This window comes from Eschrichtius robustus, chromosome 12, assembly GCF_028021215.1.
Source record: "Eschrichtius robustus isolate mEscRob2 chromosome 12, mEscRob2.pri, whole genome shotgun sequence".
NCBI classification, from domain to species: domain Eukaryota; kingdom Metazoa; phylum Chordata; class Mammalia; order Artiodactyla; family Eschrichtiidae; genus Eschrichtius; species Eschrichtius robustus.
The window spans coordinates 68,668,505-68,687,507 of NC_090835.1; the positions used below are offsets into that span (position 1 = coordinate 68,668,505).

General features: G+C 45.5%; 1 protein-coding gene across 2 annotated transcripts in view; it reads right to left on the reverse strand.

Moving 5' to 3' along the window:
- Positions 1-2,807: 2,807 nt before the first annotated feature.
- Positions 2,808-19,003, reverse strand: part of ILRUN (inflammation and lipid regulator with UBA-like and NBR1-like domains) — a 114,108-nt gene continuing 97,912 nt past the window's right edge. For both annotated transcript variants that reach the window (XM_068557346.1, XM_068557345.1), the window contains exon 5: positions 2,808-6,146. In XM_068557346.1, the coding sequence (XP_068413447.1) occupies positions 6,111-6,146 (36 nt within the window). In that variant the 3' untranslated portion in view covers positions 2,808-6,110. The remainder of the gene's footprint in view (positions 6,147-19,003) is intronic.

The window sequence follows — 19,003 nt, forward strand, 5'->3', positions numbered from 1 at the left end:
AGCCTGCTGTCCCTCCTTTGATGATCTCATCTTGTTCTGAGGCTTTAAATTCCATCTGATCTCTAATGACTCCCACACCGTGTCTCCTGCCCCAACCTCCCCACTGAACTGCAGACTGTGTATCCACCAGCCATCTCTCCATCCTTCAGGTCTCAGCTTGCTCAGAGAAGCCCCCCATACACCCCTGGACTAAGTCAAGGTTGCTTACTGCATATTCCCAGCCTGCACTTCCATATCCATGGGAGTCCTGACACTTCAGAGTTACTTGTTCACAAACTGAACACCAGGCCAGCCTGCTCTCAACTTTGGATGGTTGTGAGGATTAAATAAAGTCATTCATATAAACAGTTTAATAGGAGTTGGTCAGCCAATATTACCATAATTATAGTGGACACTCAGACATTTGTTGTTTGTGATGGAAAAGCAGCACACTAGAAATAATATTTAAGCCAGAAATCACAGCCTTGGATAAACCCTGGGAAATGCTGGGGAACCACAGCCCAGTTGGAACATTACTGTTCTAAATGACTTCAGCTCCCTCAAATTCTAGTGGGCCTGGCCAACACAGCCCTGGCTAGATACGGCTCAGTCTCCATAGACCGGGTGGCTGTGGGGGCAGTGAACCCCTTCAGACCACCCCCTACTATCCTCAGGCAAAGTGTGGTCTGAGGACCAGCAGTGCCCACTCACTTGGGAGTTTGTTAGAAATGCAGAATCTTGCCCTCTTTCCCAGGATCTACTAAATCAGAATTTGCATTTTAACACATTCAAGTTTGAGAAGCACTGCCCCAGACCACAGACAGCATCTTAGAACAAAGGGCTAAAAAGGATACTTAAAAAAAAACTGTGAGTTCCACCCAAGTCCTGGTTTCTAAACCAGTGCATCTCCATTTTATAGAGGAGCCATCTGAGACCCATCGGGCAGTCATGCTAGCCTGTCAGAATCCATTCTCTGGACACCCTGACTCCCAAACTCACACACCTTCTCATGTCTCAAGCAGCCTCACCTGCTCCATTCCCATTTTTGAAATAAAGGGCTGCCACGAGTGCCCTTGGTGCCTGTTCTCTTGGCCGCCAGACAGGGCTGGACACCAGGTGGCGTCTGGGAAAGTGGCCAGGTCACAGCAAGCAGGTGAGGGAGAGGCCTTCCCAAGAACAGGGTGGGAGGCACCCAGTACAACCTGAGCTGGGGCAGGGAGGTGGCCGAGAGGACTTGTTTGCTCTGCCTGGAGGGCTGGGCCCAGACCACTGCAACTGTCTCCCCACCCCCGCCCCCAGACAGAAGCTCAGCTGAGAGCCCCCTCCGTCACCTAGCCCCCGTGGGAATGGCTCAGGCCAGGAGCTACCATCAAATCTGCTCCTTTCTCCCAGGGCCTGGTGACTTCTCGACAGGTAACAGCCCCAAAGCCAAACACATTCTGCCAAGCAAATAACTGTCCAACAGTGGGGGCCCTGGGGAAGGCCTGGGAGTGGGTCTGAGCTGCCAGAAGACCCAGGTGAGAGGGTGGGGGCCCCTCTTCTGCAGAAAACAAATAGCCGTGGGCATCAGGAAGGACGCAGGATGCAGGTGCACTGTCACAGCACTGGGGGCAGAGGCGAGGGTGCTCACCCCAGGGGTCTCTGGGCCAGTCTCCCAGGCTCCCTTGCACTGGGCTCTGTGTCAGGCTACATAGAGACCCCGGGGCCTTGGGGCAGAGACCAGTTTTTCTGCGGTGCTTCCGTCTGTCTTGTGCAATCTGTGGCCACAGGTTCCCTCACTGAGCTGCCTGCAGAGAGACGGCCGGAGAATCCCCTCCCCCCAATTCCCACACCTTAGACCCCCTGGCTCAGTGCCAGGGCCACCATCATTTAGAACACACAGCTCTGCCAGTCAGGGTGAAGACCCAATTTGGGAGTCTGCAATTACGTGAAAACAATACCAGCATCTGGGAACCGATGCCATGGGTCCAAGCCTGTAAGACAAGCAACTCCCTTCCCCCTGTGATCTCACTTTCCCTTCAACACAGAAAGGGTGATGATGTGACTGAGGACACAGTTGAGTTCTGAGTTCCTACAGACATGAAGGGATGAATACAGTGAACCCACAACTTGCTGATGTATTTGTCAATTAAGTTTCTTTCATGCTATGGACCACTGTGTAACCCACCTCCCCATCTCCGGAGGCCAAGGTCATAGGCCTGTCTCACATAACTACGTGGGGGTAGGATCCAAGTTAGCTTGTCAACTGCCTGGAGTATGGTCCCTATTTGGCTCTCGGGCTCCCAGACCAATCTGCAAAAAGGTACCTAATCCGTAATCCACCAGAACCACTAAAGAAAGATGCATTTCCTCTTCTAAATCTAGTCCCAGCTGGGTCTGAGGACTCCCCAACTCGGCCTTGTCTGTTTCCCCAGTAGGAAGATGCCCATGGTGCTCTGCATTCTTCCTGTGCAATTCCTGCATTCACACCTGTGCGCCATGCCTGACACACAGTAAGTGCCCACACAATGCCTGCTGGCTGATACACACTAACTTGGCCGGTACATCTTATGTACTGGGGATAGAGTAGTGCTCAACTGACGCATGGTAGGTACCCTGAGGAGGCCACTGGGAAGAGTTTTACCTTTCTGGCCACTGGAAACCAGGAAGAGCAGCAGATCTAATTATAATCCCAGGACTGATTTCACAAACATATAATGAACCGCAGGGTCTCAGTTTTCCCATATACAAGAAGGAGAGACATAGAGACCAAAAAGCACATATCACAGAGCCACTGGGGGGGCGAAGCAGGTACACAGGGGCTTCAGGGAGCAATAAACTCACTGACACATGTGAAAACAGGGTTTTTTTTGGTGTGTGTTAATTTAATCATACAAATATTCATTTATACAGTAAGGAAAAACCTCCTCATCTTCATCTCCTCCCAGGCACCATAAGGCCCCACCACAAACACCCACCCAGCTTGCTTGCTGCACACCACTGTCCAGGTGGAGGAGGCAGCTACTGCTGCTCCAGCATTCACACGAGGAAACAAAGAAAAGGCGAGGCAGGGTGGGGTGGGGAATCAGCTTGCAGTTCTGGGCCCTGGCAACCCCACCACCCTCTCCCGCTGGGGCTCACATTGAATTTGGGGAGGTGTTTATTCTTATGCCCACTTCCCACCTTGGCCATCCTTGGGCCACAGCGGCTGTCTTGGTGAGGTTCTCTCCTGGCTGGAAGTGCCTTTGATGGACTTTAGGTAACAGCCAGTCCTTGCTGGGGGAAGAGAAGGCTGTTTCTTGTAGAAAAATGCCCCAAATTCAACTGTCCCCATGGGAAAAAAGAAAAAACGCATGCACGCGTGCACACACATCCACACACACCTCACTCCGTGCACACAGACAGATTCCTCCCAAGCCTGAGCCCCTCTGCCTCCCCCGCTGGCCTCAGGTCCTTAAGGATGGTGCCTGCCTCACCTTGCGGGTGCCAGACACTGGTGGTCCTGCCCAGAGGCAGCCTGTCATTTGGTAAAGAGTCCAAGAGGAACTGAGACTACTGGCGCTGAGAGGGTAGCCTTTGCCGCCCCACTAGGCAGTGGAAAAGAGGGGCTCTAAGGACTTGCTCAGAACCCAAACCAGCGAGAAGAGGCAGGATGAATGGTACCAACAGCCTCCAGGTCTTGGGGGAACCGTGGACTCCTTCCGCCCCAACTCCATGGCTGGCGCTCGCTCGCTCTGGCCTCTGCAAGGAGCTCACCTCTCCAAAGATGTGTACAGAAATGGTTTGTTCTTCGGAGGGAAGCCAACGTGCTTGGGACAACTACCTTGCCAGGTGAGACTGCCTAAAAGCAAGAGGAGGAGCAGGATCCCTCTGGCAGGGCCAGACCCACTGACGGTGATCTATGAAGCCACTACTGAATAACGGCAGGCACCCCCTCCTGAGAAAAGGGGAAGGGGCACCTAGTGTGGGGCACATGAGGAAGCCAGGAGACCAGGGGACGTAAAGCCTCCCACGATCCTGCAGGGGCAGCTGGAGATGTGATGCTTTGAGGGCTATCAAGTGAGTAGAACGGCTGGGCATGTGTGGGCTCCAGGGTGGCGGTGTCTCAGGAGGTTGGCACCAACAGTGGCGGCAGTCTGGGCCCCATAGGGCCCTCAAACAAAAAGCCATCGTGAGCCCCTGGCTTGGACCTGTGGTGGCCTGAGCACCCCTGCTCTGCTGGGAATGGGGTGCTCTTTGTGTGCATAGAAAGCAGGTGCTCCAGTGTGAGCTCCAGTCCAGCCCCTGACCCAGCTGCACTGCCCTTTCAGCAGGCAGGCTCCACCCTCCCCTGGGGCTTCTCCAGTGGACCAATGGTTACTCCCCCTTTTATTTGGGGGGAGGTGGGGAGGCAATGGGGGAATTTCGTACAAGCTTTTCTCTCACAATCAAGCTTGAAAAACACAACAGTCTCAGAAGAGGATGAGGAGGAACAAACAACACATGTTTTCGGAACTCAGACACCCAGACAGAGACAGACAGGCAGGCAGACCCTCACCCACACCCAGGCTATATGACCCCTTGCAGCCAATCATCGACCTGGACTCCCTGCTGTCTCACACCCCCGGGGTGGGTGGGTGTGTGGTAACAGGCAGGTGACCCAGCAACCGCACCCTAGATCCATATCCCCGGCTATCAAACAAACCAAGACTCGAGGGAAGGAGGGGGTGAGAAGAGAAGAGGGACTTTGCATATTCTTGTATCTTTGGCAGACAGCTGTTCTGGCCTGGTTTAAGCTTCCCATGGAGATATCCACATCTCAACCTGCTCGGAATCCACAGGATGCCAGTGGGGACACCTGTCCCAGTGAGCAGCCAGCCAATCAACCTGTGCTCCGGCTGGGCTGTCCCTTGCCCGCCACCTCCCAATAACTAAGCATCCTGCTCAGGGCGGGGGTCCTTTCATTCCCAGCAAAATGTGGTCTCTAAGATCACTCAGTCAGTAAGTGTGGCCCTTCCCCATGGCAAATTCCCCATCTGGGGCTCCATTTTCATACCTTAACAGCTCAGCTCCACTAACAGGCTGCAAAAACACCCCAAAGGACAACTGGAGAGAAACACAGGGAAGGGAGTTGTGTGACAACAGAGAAGCAGGGGACACCTTCACATTCGCCTGCTGCACACTCGCTGGTGAGCTGCACCAACACCCGTGTGTGTGTGTGCACGCAGCACACACATATACGCAGCACAGAGGCAGCGTTCCCAGAGTGAACGGGGAGCCGCTGTGTACCAAGAATCCAAGAGAGCAGTAAGCGTGATGGCATTTCTCTCCGCCAAGAGAAACAAGGAAGGAAAGCAATTTGAATTGTTACAAGTGTGTGCAGGAGGACACCTCTCAGCCTCACAAACTCCCACGTCACCCGAGATCTGTCTTCAAGGCTTCCTCTGCTGGCCACACAGGGAAGTTTGGTCTTCAGAGAGGTTCTGACGGTAACAAGCCACAGGGTTGACAAATACAAATGTCAAAGGTGTAAATCAACAGAAGATTAAAGAGAAAAGAAGAGGAAAAGCGTGATAACTCATAGGCTGATGCCATTAAAAACAAATGGGGTTGGAGACTCGTGGAGTCAGGTGGCACGGCAGGTGTCCTCCTATAGCACTGACCCGCAGAGTCCCCAAGCAGGCCATGCCAGTTTTGAACCTGAATTGCTTCCAGAGCAACAAGCATTCTATAAACAGCATGTTATCCCTTATCTAAAAAAAAAAAAAAAAAGTGGGGAAAGGGGAAAAAATTAACATGTGCTCAAAACTACAACCTGTCTGTAGGCAAAATAATTTTTGTTTAAAAAGATGGCTTTTTTCCCCCTTTTAAACATTTTTTTCCTTCCCGAGCGACCTAATGACTTGTTAGATTGACGCCTAATAAACAAAACCCAAACTGGCTGCATGGATTTCTTCTTGGTAGCCTCAACACCACTCCTGCGATTCGGCATTCACACACGCACACTGAGTTTTATTCAAAACTAGTCTTTCTGATTCTTCCTCTTCTTCCAGGATGGGGGTCAGAGCCAGGGGTCCGTGCGATGTGGTCTGCAATCCAGAGGAACCCCTTGCCCTCCCCCCCAGAGTCAAGCCTTCTGTCTTTTGTTAATTTTTCTTCTTGCTGACACCCGTTTAAGACTGGCCGAAGGGGTAAGGCCCGTGGAGCCCCTGGAAGAGAGTGAACACAGTCAGTGGTGGCAGACACAGCAGGTACAATGTGACAACCAAACCAAGTAAAAGAATTTACGGTTCCCAGTGAGCCAGAAGGAAGTTCCAAGGCACAAACAAGACTTGAGGGTTGTCCTTGCCATGCAAATCTTCAGGAGGCCACATATCAGCACATTTCAAGTTTTTGCTAAGTGTTCTCCTGCAAACACACCATCCAAGAGAGGGGAGGCTGGTGGAGAGATTCTTCATCTTTCAAATTCTAGATCAACTGGTGCCAACTTTCCTCCACCCAGGTCACAAAGCCTTCCCTCCTTGACAACATCTTAACCTCTCTGCTAAAGATCCTTGGACACCACTTTCTGCACCTTAACCTCAGGTGCAGGCTACTGCTGGCTGATGGCACTTATATCAACAACACACACACTGGAGCAGAAAAAGCAACTGTCCACCGGGCACCTAGTACAGACATGGCAGCAGGGGGTTTGCATACACTGTCTTTAGGTGAATTATTACACTCATTTGACTGATGCCCATCTGACTGCAGACATTAGGAGACTTGCTCAAAGTCACATGGGTAGTAAAAGGCAGAGCCAAGATTCAAACCCAAGTCTGATCTTTGCTCTCTTCACATTGTTTCTCCCTTGCCACATGATGATAAGGTTTACTCCAAATTCCCAAAGGCGTTTTCTATGCTGCTTGGCTGGTGGAGAAGGCATCATAGTCTCACTTTTCCCTTATGTTAAGAATGAGACACCAAGATGTGCCAACACCAAAAGCGGCCACACAAACTTGCTGGAGGATGTCTTGTGCCTCCCTCCACCTTCACACCTCTGTGGAGTGTGCTCCTTGAAAAGACCCGGTCAATGCCAAGACCTGGGAGGGCAAAGGTAACTGGTAACCAGCCTCACTAAAGGTCCTACACCCCAAACTGGCCCAGAAGCAGAGGGCCCTTGGACCAAGGGGAACAAATGGGTACGGAGAGCAGGTGGCACAGTCATAATCACGACAAATGACCAGAGGGGTTTCCCGATGCTTGACAACTATGTTAAGTAAGAATCCTGAATCTAGGCACAACTGGGGTGAGGAGGCACAAGAATGATTGAGATGACATTTTCCATTAGCTTGGTAAGATGTGAACAGTCAGAATTTGATTATCTTTTAAAAATGACACGTTTCTTTGAAAAGAAATGTAAGTGCTTGGTTGCAGGGTTGTCAATGATTAGAATCCCTTTCCAGTATGACTTTGTTTGCTGCCATCTCTCTAGCACTTAGCATGGCACCTGTCCCTCAGCAGGCACCCGGTAAGTATTGTTGAATTAATAATTGAAAGAGAACAGGTATTTCTCAGACTGCTACCTGGAGTGCCAGACCCTTCAAGTCACAAGAATATTGGCCCTTCCAAACCAAGTTTTTAAACAGCCGCTTAGGCCTGGGGACACAAGTGTCTGTGTCATGCCATCCATCTGGTCACAGCCTCCCAGGTCCCAGGAGAGGCTGGGCTCCCTGGGAGTGGTCAGCTAGAGATGCACAACCTTCACAGTTTTCACTGCAATGGGCTGCGGGTCACGCGGAAGTGGGAGAAGGAGATCTGGGTTCTGATCCCCGCTTTGCACTAGCACACCAAATGACCATGAATAAAGTCCCTTCCCCTCATAGGATCTCAGATTCCTCCTTAAAACTTCTAGATTTAAGGTTCTAGGAGCTGACATAAAGTACCTAGCTCAGGAGGTTGAAAAACAGTGTTCTAAGAAAAAAATGCCCTTTGGTCATGCTTATTTAGACCAGAGGTCAAAGCTGCCAGAAACAGGGAACATGAGATTAAAGTTCCCAGTTTTTTTCAGTGGAAAGCACTGAAATTGCTTTTGTCTTTTTTTTTCTCCCTCCATAAAAAGCCTCAAGAGACCAGAAATAGGCCTCAAGCTGCTTGGTGGTATCGCTGAAGAGGTGAATATGGGAGACAGGCAGGCCAACACTGAAAGAGCATCAACTACGTGCCGCCGGGTGCTGCTGGAGCACTTGAACATGTTCTCTTTAATTCTCACAAAGATAAACTGAAACAAGTATGCTCTCCAAGCTCAGAGAGGTGAGGTAACCTGATCAAGAGCACAGAGCTGGTAAGCAAAGCAGTGGTGGTTAAAATGTCACGTCTGCCAGCCCCGAGTCAACCATGCCTCCAGCAGGCGAGCTGAGACTGTAACCATGTCAGTAGTCACAGACCCACCCACTCAACCAAGTGTGGGCCAGACCAGCTAAGGGCTCTCAGACTCCATTTTGTGGGGCCTGGTTGGAAGGTCACAGGCCCCAGAGATGGAAATTAAAGAAGCTTAAAACAAGCTGCTCTCAGTATTTCCCAACCAACATTCACTCATCCCAACAATCCAAGGAGAGCAACAAAGGCTCAGATTCCCATACGATTTAGAACCAATACAACGCTCAAAAGTCTTTGTGCAGAAAAACACGCACAGAGAAAAGAAAACAGAAGAACAAACAGCATTTGTTTTCTATGAATTTTTTTCCCCTTCACCCTAAATTTAACTGCTTTCCAGACCAAAGCTCCACACACTTCACATAGGCCTTTATAAAGCAAGCACTAGCCTTGTGACTTGTCTGGAATGCTTGGAGAAGGGAGTTCATGACTTTGCCAAGGAGCTGTCGTGCATTCCCATTTTACAGATAAATGGACCCCATGCAATTGGCAGAGAGAGCAATACAGACATGGGCATTTCAGATTTCCACCTGAACGCCCTGGCCCTTAGACCATTCAGTGTAGTATTTAACTAGCTTAGATTAATTAATTAATTAATGTTGATCCTCTATTTACTGACTGAGGTGCTGTGCCTTTTGGAAAGAAAAATGCTATCTAATTCCCTTTCATCCAGAGAATGGCATATTGGAGTTGTTGATGTTTAATTGGCACAGAAACATGGCTTGAGGAACAAGCTCTATTTTCCTTCCCCCCCAAATAAATTACTATCACTTCAAGGAAGAGAGAGGGAGCCAATTCTATCTCAGAATTACTTTATCATCTAGACTCCCCACACGCAGGATTACAGATGTCACAAGTGGATCATAGAACACAGGCAATGCAACACCAGTTATAGAGGAAAAGCCTGGCGGAGATTCCAAGAACAGCTTGCCCAGGGCGTCCGATGGCAGGAGGCCAAGCAGGAAGTGCCTTTCCTAAGAGTGGGATGAAGGTATATTTGAAACGAGATGCCCATCCACATTTCAGATTCCACTGGAGTTCCAAGACCCCGTGTAACAGGTTCTGGTGGCTAATGTCTCCAGCCCCAGCCCAAAAGTAGGGTTTGGCAATACAGATAGTGTTCACTCTCTTCTGGGGCCTAACAACTCTTCAACTTTTACCCACAGGAAAAGCAAATGCCAAACATTTTCATTAACCTGGCACCCCTGATATCTCTCCTATAACAGGTGTGCCACTAATAAGGAAAACAGATCAAGGGATGGATGCATCAGATGGTACCACACAAAGCCCTGAATTAAACTCCGACAAGCAGAAATGGAGGCCATCGCAGCATGATTACAAAACTCAGTTTGATGCAGAAGACCACCCTCTTCTCTATGAGGATTCACCTCTCACCACATAGGGACTAGCAGCAAGGCCGGATTTATGCATATTAATAGAGGGTGTAAATGACCAAGCCAAGAAAAGAACTCCTCTATCTGACTCCAGGTCTAAAGAGCAGCTCCCCAGGGCCAACTTGCACAGAAATGGCTTTTCAAAGGCTACATTTCTTGGGAGTGGCCCCACATCTGCTAGGGGACATGAAAGTGTTCCTGGCGAAGGAGAGACAGCCTTTAGGTCCACAGGGGTTGAGGTGTTGCCTGTTTGCCTCAGTCTTCCCTAAGCTTTCACTGAACAGCTGTCATGGCTGTGAGCCCTGGGACCTAAATTCTACTTGGCTACAGGGCAGGCGAGCCCTCCTAAAGCATGGGAGCTCCATACCTGCCAACTAAGACAAAGGGGCCTCCCTACTCGTGGGTGTCTGGGAAGAGACACTGGCCTCAAGCCAGCTGAATGATTACGGTAGTTGGGCCAGGTCCTGAGCTGCACTTCCACAATGGAATAACTACTGTGAGTCATAATTTGGCTAATTTTCTAAAATATTTTTAAAAGAGAACACTTACAGACATAAAAGACAAGCTAGCTCAGTTTCACTCATCACAATCTCCTGAAAGGACAATTTAAGATCCAGTACTTGCGGGCCTATCCTCAAAGCAAAACTAAAACTAAAAACTATCTCTTTGATTTGTTTTTCACAATAGTTTATAGTTGCCCCTGTGGAATAGCAGAGTCACTCCCAGCCGGTGATTTGGTTATCACTGATCTTATGTGAGTGGGTACCTACGATAACTTAAACGTTCTTCCTAAAATTGTACAGAAATCAAAATAACTTTTCCAAAAAGGAGTAGTAAAAAAAACAGAAACTATTTTGTTTCAGATAGAATGTATTTTTTTAAAGAACTTACCACCCCCCCCAAAATTATTTATTTATTTAGGCCGTGCTGGGTCTTAGTTGCAGCACGCAGGATCTTTGTTGCAGCATGTTTAATTACAGCATGAGGGATCTTTAGTTGAAGCATGAGGATTTCTTAGTTTTGGCATGCAAATTCTTTAGTTGTGGCATGCATGTGGGATCTAGTTCCCTGACCAGGGATCAAACCCGGGCTCCCTGCATTGGGAGCGTGGAGTCTTACTGGACCACCAGGGAAGTCCCTCAGCTAGAATATTTTTAGACGTTTACTCATCAATGTTCAGCAGTAGGGAGTACAGTGCTATCAGAAGAGAAAGCTGCCCTTTTACGACAGTGGAACCTGTTTCTTCTTTTCTTTTCTTTTTTTGGCCGTACCACGCACGTGGCACGTGGGATCCTAGTTCCCCGACCAGGGATCGAACCCGCACCCCCTGCATTGGAAGTGCGGAGTCTTAACCACTGAACTGACTGTCAGGAAAGTCCAGTGGAACTTGTTTCTGCCAGTTATTTGTACCTTGCACATAGTAAGACACAAGTGTCAGTAAAATGAATGAATGAACTGTGAAATACTCTGCACTGCTGAGCCATCTCTGTTTAAAGGAGAAAAAAAAAAGGAAGGCTAAAATTCCTAATGAAACAACAATGTCTCAGGAGGGCTTTTGAGGGTACTCTTCCTATATGAAAGCCTGTTTAGATAAAGCACCACAACACGAAGACTTTCACATACCTGTCTTATTTTGCTTTTACTTGTGATTTGATTTAAATAAATAAAAAGGTTCACACTGGTTAATAAAAAGAGAGGAGTGTTTGCTGCATGACTGTGAAATAACATGCTCTCGAGGTGTATACTGATGGCAGCATCAGATAACCCCACCAGGGCCCTCCTCCTCCTTTCTCATTTCCTGGGCCAGTCCCAGTCGGCGCTTCGCCCACCTACTGCTCCTTTTGTATCATTTATGTACACTAAATGCAAACACAGAAGAATACAGGGTTTAGTATTAAGTTCTGTCCTGATCCTGTACTGCAAACTTGGTGTGGTGAGGCCCTGCTCATGGGGCTGGCTTGGCTGGCAAGGGCCAGAGACTGACCAAGCCCTGATCGAACCCATTCATCTCTCATTAATTAGAAATCAAGTCTGTACTGGAGTAATGGGCAGGGCAATGAGGACTCTTCTCTCAGGAGCACTCAAAGCAGCGCCCTTCCCTCGATGGATGCTGACCGCACAAGGAGGCTTGCTGGTGGAATATCAGGGCCAGATCATCATGACGGGAACGTCTGCAGATGCTTCAACACTGGTGTTCAAGCCACTGTCATGTGACAGTCCTCAAAATTTCAAAGATGCAGTGGCTGAAGACAAGTATGAGAACAAGCCAAAGAAAAGAAAATAAACATACTTTTATGCATGAAGGCTGTTCATGGGGCAGGCTCAGTTCACAGCCTTCTGATTGTGCCAAAGTTGTGCTTAAAAGCTTAACTCAGTTATAAGCGTGGTGAACTGTTGTTTTAAAAGCCCTGTAAAACCACTTTTTATACTTACCTCTGTAACACAGTTTTTCTGTTGCTCTTAACTAACTTCTACAGTCCTGCTGGGGACCTTCGTGTCTATCCATCCATCCTCCCTCTAACCACCCATCCAATCCTTTGCCATGCATCCATCCTCTGTTCTTCCTCCCTCCATCATCCACCTTTCCATCCTCCCTCCTCCTTCCATTATTCCTCTGTCATTCATCCTCCCATCCCCCCAAGCTCCCCATGGCCAAAGGCAACTCCCAGAGCCTTCACCTACCCCCTGACAAATCAAGAAAATCACCAGGAAGAATAAAACTCAAACATAATTGTGAATGAAAACATATTATTTAAAGTCCTACAAGAAGATGAAGGATGTTGGTTGAGTTTGACTTCCCTTTCATTAAACACTTCAGAAAAGGCTATTCGCTATTTGAAATTCTAGTCCCCAAGATCTCATGTAATAGCAAGTGTGCTAGAATCCAGGTGAGATGCAGGCTCTCTCATGGCCATCTCCTAGGGTAGAGGAGATTCATAGAAAGGAAGAAAGAAGTCTCACTGGGGAGAACACCTAAAAGGAGAGAAAACTTACCCAAGTTCCCAGCCATGTGGCCATTGGTGTTGTACTATGGGAGTCCTGAGGCACAGGGTGAGGTTGCTGGTCCCACTTCCTCTCAGAATTTCCATTCAAGCTCCTGTACACTTTCCTTACATGCCACTGTCTCGTCCACCTCTCTTACAATTAATTCACAGCATCACCTCCCCCCACCCCCACCCCAGCCAATGGATGGCTGATTGAGGGAGAATAAATTGTCTTTCCTTCAGCCATATTTGGTTTCATCTTGCCACCCCCCTGCTCAAAAGCATTGTTAGCACTCTGATTTCTCTCACATTAAAGGTGAACTCTTCTTTGCTTGGCTTTCAAAGGTCTTCCTCCAAAATTCACCCCACCCTCTTTAAGCACACCTCACTCACCACAATCAGGCTGGCCAGTGTCCCCTGAACACACCCTGCCTCTGAATGCCTCTGGGTCTTCCTTCCTGCATGTGACTCCTTTTCCCTCCAATTCGGTTTGAATCTATCATTTCTTTCTTTCTTTTTTTTTTCTTGGCCACACTGCATGTCATGTGGGATTTTAGTTCCCCGACGAGGGATCGAACCTGTGCCCCCTGCAGTGGAAGTGCAGAGTTCTAACCACTGGACAACCAGGGAAGTCCCAGTTTGAATCTATCATTCACCAAGGTATCATTTTCCTGGCTACTCCAAACCTCATTGTTTTCTCCTTCCTCCAAACTCAAGAGCACTTAAAACTCAACTGGAACTCAATATACTCCATCTTTACTGGTCTCATTCTTGCCTATGAGCTAGTCACATCTATGTAATCAGACAGTAAATTCTTTGAAGATAAGGAAGGATTAGCACAGGCTGAGGAACCTAGGAGGCCTCCCTTATTGACTAAATAATATCAAAGCTCTCTCTGTTAAAGTAGTTTCGATGAACGTCCACAGCTTTGAAAACGGTCTCGCTTTCAGTCGAGCTCTAAGGAAGCCCATACTTTCCCCTGATGTACAGCAGCCTTTAATCTTACATTGTGGACCTGGTCCTGCTGGAATACAATCAGAGCAGACTTAGCTAAGAACAAGTCACTGAAACCTGAGCATCTACACCAGACACAAATCCTCACACTTTTTTTTTTTATTACTCATCAATTTTATACACATCAGTGTATACGTGTCAATCCCAATCACCCAATTCATCACACCCCCACCCGCACCCCCCCCCACCGCTTTCCCCTCTTGGTATCTATACGTTTGTTCTCTACATCTGTGTCTCAATTTTTGCCCTGCAAACTGGTTCATCTGTACCATTTTTCTAGGTTCCACACGTATGCGTTAATACACGATATTTGTTTTTCTCTTTCTGACTTACTTCACTCTGTATGACAGTCTCTACATCCATCCACGTCTCAACAAATGACCCAATTTCGTTCCTTTTTATGGCTGAGAAATATTCCATTGTATATATGTGCCACATCTTCTTTATCCACTCGTCTGTCGAAGGGCATTTAGGTTGCTTCCATGACCTGGCTATTGTAAATAGTGCTGCAATGGACACTGGGGTGCATGTGCCTTTTTAAATTGTGGCTTTCTCTGGGTATATGCCCAGTAGTGGGATTGCTGGATCAATATGGTAATTCTATTTTTAGTTTTTTAAGGAACCTCCGAACTGTGCTCCATAGTGGCTGTATCAGTTTACACTCTCACCAACAGTGCAAGAGGGTTCCCTTTTCTCCACACCCTCTCCAGCATTTGTTGTTCGTAGATTTTCTGATGAAGCCCATTCTAACTGGTATAAGGTGATACCTCATTGTAGTTTTGATGTGCATTTCTCTAATAATTAGTGATGTTGAGCAGCTTTTCATGTGCTTCTTGGCCATCTGTATGTCTTCTTTGGAGAAATGTCTATTCAGGTCTTCTGCCCATTTTTGGATTGGGTTGTTTGTTTTTTTAATATCGAGCTGCATGAGCTGTTTATATATTTTGGAGATTAATCCTTTGTCCGTTGATTTGTATGCAAATATTTTCTCCCATTCTGAGGGTTGTCTTTTCGTCTTGTTTATGGTTTCCTTTGCTGTGCAAAAGCTTTTAAGTTTGATTAGGTCCCATTTGTTTGTTTTTGTTTTTATTTCCATTACTCTAGGAGGTGGGTCAAAAAAGATCTTGCTGTGATTTATGTCAAAGAGTGTTCTTCCTATATTTTCCTCTAAGAGCGTTATAGTGTCTGGTCTTACATTTAGGTCTCTAATCCATTTTGAGTTTATTTTTGTGTATGGTGCTAGGGAATGTTCAATTTCATTCTTTTACATGTAGCTGTCCAGTTTTTCCAGCACCACTTATTGAAGAGACTGTCTTTTCTGCATTGTATATCCTTGCCTCCTTTGTCATAGATTAGTTGACCATAGGTGTGCGGGTATACCTCTGGGCTTTCTATCTTGTTCCATTGATCTATGTTTCTGTTTTTGTGCCAGGACCATATTGTCTTGATTACTGTAGCTTTATAGTATAGTCTGAAGTCAGGGAGTCTGATTCCTCCAGCTCCGTTTTTTTCCCTCAGGACTGCTTTGGCTATTCAGGGTCTTTTATGTCTCCATACATATTTTAAGATTTTTTGTTCTAGTTCTGCAAAAAATGCCATTGGTAATTTGATAGGGATTGCATTGAATCTGTAGATTGCTTTGGGCAGTACAGTCATTTTCACAATATTGATCCTTCCAATCCAAGAACATGGTATATCTCTCCATCTGTTTGTATTATCTTTAATTTCTTTCATCAGTGTCTTATAGTTTTCTGCATACAGGTCTTTTGTCTCCCTAGGTAGGATTATTCCTAGGTATCTTATTCTTTTTGTTGCAATGGTAAATGGGAGTGTTTCCTTAATTTCTCTTTCAGATTTTTCATCATTAGTGTACAGGAATGCAAGAGATTTCTGTGCATTAATTTTGTATCCTGCAACTTTACCAAATTCATTGACGAGCTCTAGTAGTTTTCTGGTGGCATATTTAGGATTCTCTATGTGTAGTATCATGTCATCTGAAAACAGTGACAATTTTACTTCTTCTTTTCCAATTTGTATTCCTTTTATTTCTTTTTCTTCTCTGATTGCCGAGGCTAGGACTTCCAAAAGTATGTTGAATAATAGGAGTAAGAATGGACATCCTTGTCTTGTTCCTGATCTTAGAGGAAATGCTTTCAGTTTTTCACCATTGGGAATGATGTTTGCTGTGGGTTTGTCGTATATGGCCTTTATTATGTTGAGGTAGGTTCCCTCTATGCCCATTTTCTGGAGAGTTTTTATTATAAATGGGTGTTGAATTCTGTCAAAAGGTTTTTCTGCATCTATTGAGATGATCATATGGTTTTTATTCTTCAATTTGTTAATATGGTGTATCACATTGATTGATTTGAGTATATTGAAGAATCCTTGCATCCCTGGGATAAATCCCACTTGATCATGGTGTATGATCCTTTTAATGTGCTGTTGGATTCTGTTTGCTAGTATTTTGTTGAGGATTTTTGCATCTATATTCATCAATGATATTGGTCTGTAATTTTCTTTTTTTGTAGTATCTTTGTCTGGTTTTGGTATCACGGTGATGGTGGCCTCATAGAATGAGTTTGGGAGTGTTCCTTCCTCTGCAATGTTTTGGAAGCATTTGAGAAGGTTGGGTGTTAGCTCTCCTCTAAATGTTTGATAGAATTCACCTGTGAAGCCATCTGGTCCTGGACTTCTGTTTGTTGGAAGATTTTTAATCACAGTTTCAGTTTCATTACTTGTGACTGGTCTGTTCATATTTTCTATTTCTTCCTGGTTCAGTCTTGGAAGGCTATACCTTTCTAAGAATTTGTCCATTTCTTCCAGGTTGTCCATTTTATTGGCATAGAGTTGCTTGTAGTAGTCTCTTAGGATGCTTTGTATTTCTGCGGTGTCTGTTGTAACTTCTCCTTTTTCATTTCTAATTTTATTGATTTGAGTCCTCTCCCTGTTTTTCTTGATGAGTCTGGCTAAAGGTTTATCAATTTTGTTTATCTTCTCAAAGAACCAGCTTTTAGTTTTATTGATCTTTGCTATTGTTTTCTTTGTTTCTATTTCAGTTATTTCTGCTCTGATCTTTCTTTCTTTCCTTCTGCTAACTTTGGGTTTTGTTTGTTCTTCTTTCTCTAGTTTCTTTAGGTGTAAGGTTAGATTATTTACTTGAGATTTTTCTTGTTTCTTGAGGTAGGCTTGTATAGCTATAAACTTCCCTCATAGAACTGCTTTTGCTGCATCACATAGGTTTTGGATCGTCGTGTTTTCATTGTCATTTGTCTCTAGGTATTTTTTGATTTCCTCTTTGATTTCTTCAGTGATCTCTTGGTTATTTAGTAACGTAGTGTTTAGCCTCCATGTGTTTGTGTTTTTTACGTTTTTTTCCCCTGTAATTCATTTCTAATCTCATAGCGTTGTGGTCAGAAAAGATGCTTGATATGATTTCAATTTTCTTAAATTTACTGAGGCTTGATTTGTGACCCAAGATGTGATCTATCCTGGGGCATGTTCCGTGCGCACATCAGAAGAAAGTGTAATCTGCTCTTTTTGGATGGAATGTCCTATAAACATCAATTAAATGTATCTGGTCTATTGTGTCATTTAAAGCTTGTTTCCTTATTTATTTCCATTTTGGATGATCTGTCCATTGGTGTGAGTGAGGTGTTAAAGTCCCCCACTATTATTGAGTTACTGTTGATTTCCTCTTTTACAGCTGTTAGCAGTTGCCTTATGTATTGAGGTGCTCCTATGTTGGGTGCATATATATTTACAATTGTTATAGCTTCTTCTTGGATTGATCCCTTGATCATTATGTAGTGTCCTTCCTTGTCTCTTGTAACATTCTTTATTTTAAAGTCTATTTTATCTGATATGAGTATTGCTACTTCAGCTTTCTTTTGATTTCCATTTGCATGGAACATCTTTTTCCATCCCCTCACTTTCAGTCTGTATGTGTCCCTAGGTCTGAAGTGGGTCTCTTGTAGACAGCATATATATGGGTCTTGTTTTTGTATCCATTCAGCAAGCCTGTGTCTTTTGGTTGGAGCATTTAATCCATTCACGTTTAAGGTAATTATCGAAATGTATGTTCCTATGACCATTTTCTTAATTGCTTTGGGTTTGTTTCTGTAGGTCCTTTTCTTCTCTTGTGTTTCGCACTTAGAGAAGTTCCTTTTGCATTTGTTGTAGAGCTGAATTCTCTTATCTTTTGCTTCTCTGTAAAGCTTTTGATTTCTCCATCGAATCTGAATGAGATCCTTGCCGGGTAGAGTAATCTTAGTTGTACGTTCTTCCCTTTCATCACTTTAAGTATATCATGCTAATGCCTTCTGACTTGTAGAGTTTCTGCTGAGCAATCAGCTGTTAACCTTATGGGAGTTCCCTTGTATTTTATTTGTCGTTTTTCCCTTGCTGCTTTGAATAATTTTTCTTTGTCTTTAATTTTTGCCAATTTGATTACTATGTGTCTCGGCGTGTTTCTCCTTGGGTTTATCCTGTATGGGACTGGCTGCGCTTCCTGGACTTAGGTGGCTACTTCCTTTCCCATGTTAGGGAAGTTTTTGACTATAATCTCTTCAAATATTTTCTCTGGTCCTTTCTCTCTCTCTTCTCCTCTGGGACCCCTATAGTGCGAATGTTGTTGTGTTTAATGTCCCAGAGGTCTCTTAGGCTGTCTTCATTTCTTTTCATTCTTTTTTCTTTATTCTGTTCCACAGCAGTGAATTCCACCATTCTGTCTTCCAGGTCAGTTATCCGTTCTTCTGCCTCAGTTATTCTGCTATTGATTCCTTCTAGTGTAGTTTTCATTTCAGTTATTGTATTGTTTATCTCTGTTTGTTCTTTAATTCTTCTAGGTCTTTGTTAAACATTTCTTGCATCTTCTCAATCTTTGCCTCCATTCTTTTTCCGACGTCCTGGATCATCTTCACTATCATTATTCTAAATTCTTTTTCTGGAAGGTTGCCTATCTCCACGTCATTTAGTTGTTTTTCTGGGGTTTTATCTTGTTCCTCCATCTGGTACATAGCCCTCTGCCTTTTCATCTTGTCTATCTTCCTGTGAATGTGGTTTTTGTTCCACAGGCTGCAGGACTGTAGTTCTTTTTGCTTCTGCTGTCTGCCCTCTGGTGGATAAGGCTATCTAACCTCATACTTTTGAATTATACTTATCTGCTTGAATTTCACCAGTCCCACTTTGAGAATTTTCATCAGAAATTAAAATGCTAAATTCAGAGTACAGGGAAAAGAATACGTCCTTACAACTGAAGTA